The sequence below is a fragment of the Daucus carota genome, chromosome 5, assembly GCF_001625215.2.
Source record: "Daucus carota subsp. sativus chromosome 5, DH1 v3.0, whole genome shotgun sequence".
Classification (NCBI taxonomy): domain Eukaryota; kingdom Viridiplantae; phylum Streptophyta; class Magnoliopsida; order Apiales; family Apiaceae; genus Daucus; species Daucus carota.
Window position 1 is genome coordinate 36,353,757 of NC_030385.2, and position 10,439 is coordinate 36,364,195.

The window sequence follows — 10,439 nt, forward strand, 5'->3', positions numbered from 1 at the left end:
GTAATGTACTAGAATATGCAGGTTAATCCTCGTAAATGCAATTTCAGATTATTATCAAGGTGAATTTACGGTGCCTCCAGAGTACTGAGGACAACAAGGTCTTGTAAACTGGCCTTCCTGTTCTCACCAAATCAGCTCTAATAGCACATACCCTGCATAATCCATACACCAATAAACATCAAGAAGAATAATGGAACGCATCATATTGCATCAGACAAGTCATAGGATTTTACCCAGACCTGTATTGTCCAAGTCATTTCCTATTCAGCAAAACCCTGAACCTTAATTAAACCCCCTCTCTCTGATAACTATCTCATATACACTCATGTTATGATAAAGACATACATCATAATTTTAATTAAAGGCTCATCATACACTTTGCTGTTGATTTAATGCTATTTAAAGGTTGGCACAGTATCAGCAAATTATGTATAAAGAGAGATAGGAGAACTTATAGCTAGCCAAGGCTATGGAAAAAGTTGGCCAAGATAGAGTTATTACCATCCCTGTAAGTGTGTATTTAATATCTTTTCCTTGTGAAATTTTATAACTCTCATTCTAAATCTAGTTCAATTGTATTCCCATCTATGAGCTGTAAAATATTTATAAAGATCCAGGTATATATATGCACCATTTACTGTGATTACAATTGTTTATAGTGTAAAAGGAATACACAGAAGTGGACATCATATATTAGGATTTCATATTTTACCTCGGAATATAGTGTAAATGTTTTAATTGTAAATTGGACTCCTACACTTGAACTCAAAAACACTTTAATATACAAATTTTTGGAAATTGCATTTCACAACAGCATCTCCAAGGAGATAGCTATAATTGTTAGCTAAAAGTACGAATATAGATGATTAGGTAAAAAATTCTTGAACCTGTAAGAACTTTGTCCTCCAGTGATATTAGCTATAATGGTTAGCTATATTTAAAATTGTGTTAACTATTTTATCCGTTGCATTATGCAATATCCTTTCCGTCAAAAATTTAGGGCATAAACAGTGCTAAATGTGAAAGAAGACCGTTAAAATGCGGTATTCCTGTTTTACCCCCTAATTAAGTAACATTAAATATTGATATTTAACGGTGGTTGACGGAAAGAGTGCAGAATGCAGCGCACAAAATAGTAAGGGATTGCCAGAAATGCAATTTCCAAAAGTTTGTATACTAATTAAAGTTTTTTGGCCCAAGTGTTGGGGTGCAAAATGAAATTAACTCACCTCTGTATTAACGAAAGTTATTTTGGAAGTACTAACTTTTGTGCTCATCCTCGTCCAATTCCATTCTGCTACTTCAGAGAGAAATCAGTTGATGCCATTTCTGCTATAGAACCTCTCTGTTTATGGTTGATATATATATATATATAAAGTGAAAACATTCATGGGCCACTGTAATGCAATCCTGGATGTGGCTTCCTGGGATAAAAGTAGGTTGCTGAGGAGTGGCCAATCTCTTTATAAGAGACATAGATTTTTGGGATTAGGAACTTTAGGAATCAAAACCTTTTGAGCAAATTTAGAAAAGGAGATAAAATCTTGGTGTGGAAATAAATTTCTTCACCGTAGTACAAACAATATCCCAATATTTACCCAAGAAAATACCAGGGTGACCATCCCTTTCTTCAGTGATTAAATGTGGCACTAAAGATACTAGAACTCTCTGTAGACTGGAAAAGAGCAGCAAAATGACTTTTAACCACATCCTTTAACTCGATGGGGGTGCAATGTGATCCGAGGACCTTCTGTGTTTAGGAGTTTGAAAAATCTATTTATATACCTGTTTCTGATGAGAGGCAAAAAGTTTCCATTAGAAGGTGGTTGATTTACACCTTCTGTGTTTTGCTTATTAATTATGTTCTAAAAAAATAATTGTGTTATTATGTTGTAGTATATAATCATTGTCAGATTTTTAAAAATAAAATAGAAAAAAAATAAAAATAGAATTACTAAATTACATTTTATCCAATTTTTAAGAATGTAGACTCAAGATATAAACATGCCTCTATATAATTTTATTTTATAGAGATATTTATGTACGTGAAATTATATTTGTATAAGAATTGTCAAATATTTGAATGTATTTTAAAATAAAAAATTATAATTAGAACCACTACATTGCAACGGGGACTCTGAAAATCAAATATCATGTCTTTTCTCTATACATATATTCATGTATGTGAAATTGTATTTATATAAAAATTAATTGGTATCAGCATTAATTCACGTACCGTGACATTATACAGATTTACATAATTCATAATTGAATTCTTTTTTTTATAATAATTCATAATTGAATTCTAATCGGGTTGATATTCATATGACATTAGATTTATCAAAAAAAATTTACACGAAACACATATTCTTTGTAGATATATGTACACGAAGTCAGCTAATACCTACAGCATCGCCATGCATAGCGTAAAAAGACTTGTCATCACAAAAACATACACCGGCAGCTATGAATAATACAACCACAAGACCACAACTCTGATCAAAATCATACATGGCTCATATACGCTTCAAGAGTCGATTTTGCCCAGCACCCCCGCCACCATCTCCGCTCATAGCCAGCAGATCAACATCAGGTGTTGTAGAAGATAGTGATGATTCCTTCACAAATAATATTCCAGAAAACCCGTTTAGCGATGAAAATTTTTTGAAACTCCCCGAAGACATCCAATGTTTGTTTATGCCTGGCATTGATTTCAATCTGCTTCTGTCCCGTGACAAATATTCGATTGGATGTCTTCTGAGATCTGCTTCGGATTTCGGGATGTTTCGGATTAGTAATCATGGAATATTGGCGGAGGATTTGGAATCTACCTTAGAGGATTCTTTGCGTGTTTTTGAATCGTCCTCTGTTTTCTTACACCGTGTTGATGATCACCGTCAAGAGTTTGTCTGGCGCCCATCCATGCAAGCCCTCGGATTAACACGTAAATATCGAAGATTAAGGTAATGAGATTTGTCTTATAGCCTTATAAATGAATATCTGTTCATAAGAAATTCTCAGGGTGAGCTAGGGTCGAAGACCTAGGACGACAGAAGATAAACATTTAACCACTATTAATGTTGCAATACAAATTAATTTTGTGACATTTGTATTACTCTTTAGCTGGCTAAAACATTTGTAGTTTAACATGAACTTGAATACGTATTATTCATCTAATTTTCGTGTTCTTTCTAAGAATGTTTTGAATTTGATTGTACCATGGCAGTGAAAAAATGGAAATTGTTGCTAGCAAACTTGAATTGATTGCGGAGGAGTTGGGTCAGATATTTTCGGTAAATGCTAAGAAACAACAATACAGCCACAAATTTGAAGCAAGTGAATCAACACTAGGTTTATGCAGACATACTCGTCCATTACCCGGGGTAAAATCATCAGCACATATTCATGAAATTCAACAGCCACAATGTAAACACGCTCTAATCCTCCATGTTCCAGTGGATGAAGCCGAATTTTGTTATCAGACAGAGCAGAGCCCCTCTTCTTCGTTCTACACAGGTCCAGACAGTATTGTTGTCACGATTGGAGAACAAATTGCGGTAATTTACTAATTATGAATAATTATGGCATTTTTGGGAACTTGACTTTCATTTGAAATTCTGGATTTGATCAAATTACATATTTATATATACAAAAAAAGTTGGATATGAAGTTCATTTGAAATTCCAGACGTTCAAATACCAGTATAAAGCTGAGAATTTCAAAGGACACTTCAAATCACGTAATTTGAAATCCAAAATTTGAAATGAAATACATATTGCCAAACACAACCTAAGATTATTAAATTTCTGCATTTGTGTTGCGAAGCTGTACAAATGGTTGCATTGGTGTCGTACAGGAATGGAGTAACCGAGAGTTTAAATTTGCAACTGGAGAAGTAAATTTCAAGCTTCTTGAAGAAAAGCCCTCGTTTTCTTTTGAGTTCAAGTGTTCACCTTCATCTTTACGACGAACTATTATCTCCTTACATGAGCAGATCGGGATTCTAATCATTGTTGCAGGCTTATGTAAATTTCTTTTATTTGGTCTTGATTTATCTTAGCTGATTAGATTTGTTATACAGTGTCGATATGAGAAAGTAAAGGATATGTGATACATGAATTTGGAGGAAATAAGGAAAATTTTGGGTACTTGCAGATTCTCTTCACTCTGTTCAATACCAGAAATTCAGTTGGATTTCTGAATGTAGAACTCCATTTCAATTTTTGTTACTTGTAGACATATAGCTATGTGAAACTCTTTTGTTGATTTCGTATTTTTAAATACTAATACATCTGGTATTCAGTAAGAAAAAACAACAGCAAGCAGGCAGCAGCTCTGATGGGAGTGTCTCCAGATTTTAGTAATAGCTAGTCTCATTTAGTGTACTTGGTCAGACACCTCATACAAGTCAATAGATTGGTTAAGTTCGTGTCCTGATCACTCTCATTCTGCTTTGTGAACAAAACTGTTGTAACGATTCGTGACCCTGAAGAGCACCATAATTTGGCAGAGACAACAGATTGGGATGGTACTATGCTTCTGTGTGAGGAAATTTGTGCTTCTGAGAAAACAGGTGAGTAACCTCTTGCACTATGAGGCAATAATTATGTATCCGCGCATGTATTTGGACCTTAAGCGCTGTGTACTATGTAAAAACTCTCTGAGTCTGCTTCTGTCCATAGGTTTCAGTTGTACAGGATGACACACTCTGTTAAATGCTTCTGTCGTGCATTTGTCTGACGTTTCAGGCTCTGGTTGGAGAAGTATAACTTGGTAGAGCGGTTGCAGGAATATGAACTCACTCTAGTTTTCACCCTTGTGGAGAAATTGCAGGGTTAACATGAAATAATGTCCGAGCAAAAGTAAGTGTGCTTCTCTTGGAATCAGATACATGCACTTATTCTCTCACGTATGCTGTAAAAAGTACATACTTTGAAATGATCTCCTCTCCCTTTTATTTTAAACGGAAATGTCTATCAAGCTTAACCTCTTATATGGTCGCGCCCTGCAGATTAAGTCTGATGATTTGGAGAGCTCTGCAACTGATGGCAACAATGTTGTGGGAAGTGACAACAAAAGAAAAGGGAAGCTCTAGCCTGCTCTCCGAGATGCGTTTGAAGGTGGCACTACTGAAAGCCGTCGCCAAAAGCCCTGCACTAAGACCCTTACCTGTGTTGCCTCCATGTGGACTGATTCAGGGGTTTGGATCCAGAAATCCTTGCTCAAACCTCTGTAAGTTTTAGGGGAGACAAAACTCATCCCTATATTTGAAGAATCGGTTTTGCTCATCTTCCTTTTGACTTTGCAACATCTCCAGGCATCTGCAAGTGCTGGATCGAACTAGCTGTGCAATTGCAGTTCCTTGCTCTATTAGTCGTTTGAGATCAAGGGGCCAACTCATCTTGGCTATCTGCAGCATCGAGTCCCGTATAAATTGTTTCTTAAAATTATATTATACAGTTCAATTATTATATTATCCTTACGAAAATACCCACCCCTACCTTGCTCAAGAAAAAAAAAAAGATTTGTATGCATTACGCTACTGATAACACTAAATCCATAATTCTATTATTTTTTGTAATTATACTTCTATTCTCTCTCTGTGAAGACGTTTACACATATCAAAGTAATAATACTCTGTTTTGAAATATAAGTCGCTTGACTTTTTTACAATCATTTTTAAATCCTTTGACCACATACTAAAAATCATTATTTTCGAAATTTCTTGTTTTAAATAAAAATATATAATTGATTTTATTATTCAGAAAAAGAAAATTTCAAAAAAAAAATGATTTTAAACCTGCGGTCAAAAGACTTAGAAATACGTAAAAAAGTCAAACGACGGATATTTCGGGAGTAGCACCTTTTGCACATAATTTGGGCATAATTTGAGGCGGGAAAAAAAATATTTTTCTATTTATCATTTTTTAAAATTATTTTTTCCTGAAAATTGTTATCTATAAAGAAAATTTAAAAATAATATATAGAAGTATATTTTTTAACAGCTCAAAATGCACATAAAAAGTGGTTACTATTTTCAAAATGAGGGAATACTACACAGACCTATACATTTATATACGAAAGACAATTATCCAAAAATAAGATGAAGATGTTCAAGTTTACAGCAGTACTTTCAATATAAGTTCAGCAATTGCATGGAACACAGAACATAAATCAAGCAATGCAACTGGTTCTTGACTTGGTCCGCCTTGATCAGATAAAAGTACGACATAACTAAACTCATGTGCCAGACCACATTTCTATAACTTTGCTTATGCTACCAGCATATTCAATAACCATTGATATTATAATAAAAAATTAACAAGCCTTCAGTCTCACCATAACAAATTGTACAGATTACATTGCAAATTGAAGCTCTTCTGCATTTAAAACCAAATACTTGCTTAGGTGATAGACTAAGGATTTACTAATATCGAAAATGTTCCAACCAGGACTTTCCTTTCAGGATGACAACACTACTGTTGTTAAATTAAAAGCTAAGAACTGAAATTGTAATGAACGATTCAATTTGTTTGCAAGAACCAAGAGTTTTCACATGTAAAGTCCCTCTGGGACCCCTTCCTTCTTCTTGAACATGACCTTGTCTTTAGCCTTCTTAAAATCTGCATGTGTTACCTGAAACATAGCAGTATGTTAGTGTCTTTACCCAATAGGTGCATAAGTCGGTCAATACATATTTTTAGCAATGGCATTTAAAGTGAAAGGCGAGAAACAACATCCCTACAGCTGACAATGCAAATCAAAATAGTGTAAATTTCTATTTACCATAGAAGGCCATCACCATACTTAAAATCAGTGCAGTTGCAACTTGCGAGGTTGCAGGAAAATACAGAAAAAACTATTATGAACACCAAACCAAGCATATGTGAGAATCAGGCATTCAGAATACAGATTCAGAAATGCTATTTAGTAATGGCTGAGATTTGGTAAGAATAGCAAAAGGTGTCTCAACTCTCAAGTATACTAATGTACCGTTGTATTCAAGAAGGTATCAAGTTTAATCATAAGTCAGCTCTGACCAAAAAATCAAGTTTAAGCAAAATAGAGTCTCAATCAATATATGACTAAAACGACTAGAACATAATGTCTTAAACATGTGTCACCTTCATACGACGCTCCCTTAGTGCAAGCAAACCAGCTTCAGTACATATTGCCTTGATATCAGCACCAGAAAACTCATCTTTAGTCATAACAAATTCTTCTAAATTCACGTCATCAGCTAACGTCATTCTTGAAGTATGAATCTGTATGTAGAAAATTCCAATTAGCACTACTGTTAATCCCAAGAAATGTTTTGTGTACGCATCTAACAAATCATTACCGTAAAAATGCGCCTCCTGGTTTTAATATCAGGGAGAGGGAATTCAATCTTTCTATCTATTCGCCCGGGTCGGAGCAGTGCAGGATCAAGGCTTTCAATTTTGTTAGTGGCCAGGATAACCTTCACATCTCCTCTTGAATCAAAACCATCCAACTGGTTCAGAAGTTCCAACATGGTCCTCTGAATTTCACGTTCCCCACCTGAGTGTGCATCATACCTGAAGATGAAAGTTGCAAATTTGATTAAAATAACCTCTTCAACAGTGTTCTATTAAAAACACACAGAGCTCACCTTTTTGTACCCACTGCATCAATTTCATCAATAAAGACAATAGAAGGAGAAAGATCATCAGCAACTCTAAAGAGTTCTCTCACCAATTTTGGACCATCTCCAAGATACTTTTGGATCAATTCACTTCCAACAACTCGTAAGAAAGTGGCTGATGTAGAGTTTGCCACTGCCTAAGGGTAAAGAAAGAATTCACAGAGTGATGCATATCATATGAAGCTCGAGAAACCAATTATGACATGTAAAAGGGGCGCCAGATATAAAACATGAACCATTAACTACAGAAAAACTCAACTCAGAAGTGATAAATTCTCAATCATCTGACTGACTAATCACTCAAGTACAGCACTAGACAAATTTAACATTTCACTATAGGTCGTTCGATGATATAATCCTAATCTTGTTTCTTTTTCATAGCATTCTTATCTTTTGAGATGTAATATATACCTAAATTGCAAAACATGCCTCTATACATTTTCCCTCTCTTTAAATTATCTTATGCAAGGGCAAAGGACTTCTAACACATAATAAATATATATTTGTCTATAATAATGACATAATGAGTCTCTTGATTCTTGTACATAATGCAGCCTATATCTAAAATCAGAGTGCATTTTTACAGAATGCTCTGCAGTGACTACTTTCAAACAAACAACTTGAAGCTATGTTTATTGCTTTTATCTTTTACTTGCAGAATTGTTCAACTTCCATGGTATGGGCTATGACTATCTTTGAGAAAAATTAAGACGACAATTAGACATAGATAAATACAATCCTTAAATATTTTTTATGAACAAACAGAACATAACTGACAGCAATAGTTGGATATGTATACTGTTATGACTTCGAAAGAAAAAATACTATTATCAAATTTTATTAAGTTATTACATACCTTAGCAAGCAAGGTCTTTCCTGTACCAGGCTCTCCATAAAGTATGACCCCCTTAGGTGGCTTGATACCAATGTCTTCATACAGCTCTGGGTGTGTCAAGGGAAGCTCAACAGCTTCTTTAATTTCCTGTATCTGGGCATCTAGGCCGCCTATATCAGCATATGATTCTAGAGGGGCTTTCTCAACTTTCATTACAGACACCATAGGATCAACATCATCCTGTAGCAGTCCAATAACAGATAGGACCTGGAACAATAATATAAATGAATTTAAATACTACATTATCCTCTCATGTACTGCATCAGGCAACTTCCCTCTGCCAATCTCCAAGGGATTTTATGATAATTCGAGATTAACAATTATGTATTAGCTTAGCAGGAAATAAATAGCACCAACCTCCTCTACAAAAACTACAGAGTAATTAAATATGTCAAATCATATCCCACAGATCAGTTCTCGAATCTTATTCAGCATCAATACAGCAAAAGGAAACACAAATTTCTCACCGATAAATTCAAGTTTACCACATTTAATGTATAACAAAGACTTCGTATATGTAAGTATACAAAGACCCTCCCAAAGTGATTTCCTACTTCATACGTCTAATGCTCATGAATTCCAAGCCAGACCGAAGGCACTCATATATTCCAGTTACTAATAAACCCAAGCAGATTCCGCTGTACACATACAATTAGTGACCAGACTTAAGTTTAAAAAGCATTCAATCATGTATTTAAGCAATATCTCAAACAATATCCTAAAAAAATTATACAGACTCAAACTTGAACAACTTAACCTCTCCTCGCTTTTGAATCTCCTCAGCTCAAGTTTAAACCTCACCACGACTCAACAACCAAGTCTAATCAACATCATATAACATAAATTCCACTCCACCCTAAAGTAAACACACTATAACAGAAAATATTCAACAGCATATAGATATAGTTACCTTATTATGCATCAATATTACATATCATAAACCCCTAACTTTACAACTAAATTTAATCAACATCCATATATCATATTTGACCTAACCTAACTCTACCTCAATACAATCAAACCCTAACAAAACATTGAAACAACAATTAAACCACAACAAAACACCAATTCCAAAGCATGAACTCTGTATACCTCAATAACTAAGCTCAATCACCATCAATAACTAAGCTCAATCACCATCAAAAATTATAAGTCCCTAACTCTACTTCAGCAGAATTAAACCCTAACAGAACATCATACATATATATCATAACATAAAGCCCTATATCTACCGGATTTATATCAAACCCTAACAAAACACCAAATCAACACAATACACACACAAATATACCTTATTGTGCATCAAAATAGCACAACCAGGCTCAAGCTGATCCTTATCGACAAACGACAAGATCCCAACATAATACTCAGGACCAACCGAAGACGAAACAATAGCATGATTCTCATCAATCAACTCCTCCAGACTCCCCACACTCATCGGCGAGCCCCGTAGATCATCGACCTTACTTCTATCCTCCTCAGTCTTCTCCTCCTGAGGCTTCAATCGCTCCTGGTTGGCAACAAACTCCTCTTCCATCAACAAATAGTCCTTTATTCTATCTAATTTTAGGAGCCTCAGCTTACATTTTGTTAACGGCGTTACTGTTGGGAGCCGTGACGCCGCCTCCGAGCCTTTTTGCTTGCGCTGTTTGCGGCCGACTCGAGATGGTGGAGCGGCCGGTTCGAACTTCTTTTCTTTCTTGTCGCCGTCCGGTTTTTTGTCGCCGGGGTTGCGGTTCAGGCCGCCTGGGGTTCCTTGTCCCATTTTTCCGTTAAAATTGAGAGAGAGAGAGAGAGAGATTTGGGATTGGGAGTGGCTTTCTTTTCAAGAAATGGTTGGGAGTGTGTACAGAGAGAAAGATATAAGAGACTATGGGC

General features: G+C 35.3%; 2 protein-coding genes across 2 annotated transcripts; one reads left to right on the forward strand and one right to left on the reverse strand.

The window, feature by feature from the left end:
• Positions 1-2,511: 2,511 nt before the first annotated feature.
• Positions 2,512-5,095, forward strand: LOC108221676 (uncharacterized). The gene is made up of 3 exons (XM_017395539.1): positions 2,512-2,963; positions 3,227-3,557; positions 5,012-5,095. The coding sequence occupies exons 1-3, from the start codon at positions 2,512-2,514 to the stop codon at positions 5,093-5,095; spliced, it is 867 nt and encodes a 288-aa protein (XP_017251028.1).
• A 1,193-nt stretch (positions 5,096-6,288) lies between these two features.
• On the reverse strand, positions 6,289-10,439 carry LOC108223714 (26S proteasome regulatory subunit 4 homolog A). The gene is made up of 6 exons (XM_017398101.2): positions 9,853-10,439; positions 8,523-8,768; positions 7,634-7,803; positions 7,343-7,559; positions 7,125-7,265; positions 6,289-6,636 (listed from the first exon to the last, which is right to left on the reverse strand). Exons 1-6 carry the CDS (start codon positions 10,324-10,326, stop codon positions 6,553-6,555), a joined length of 1,332 nt encoding a protein of 443 aa, XP_017253590.1. The 5' UTR covers positions 10,327-10,439; the 3' UTR covers positions 6,289-6,552.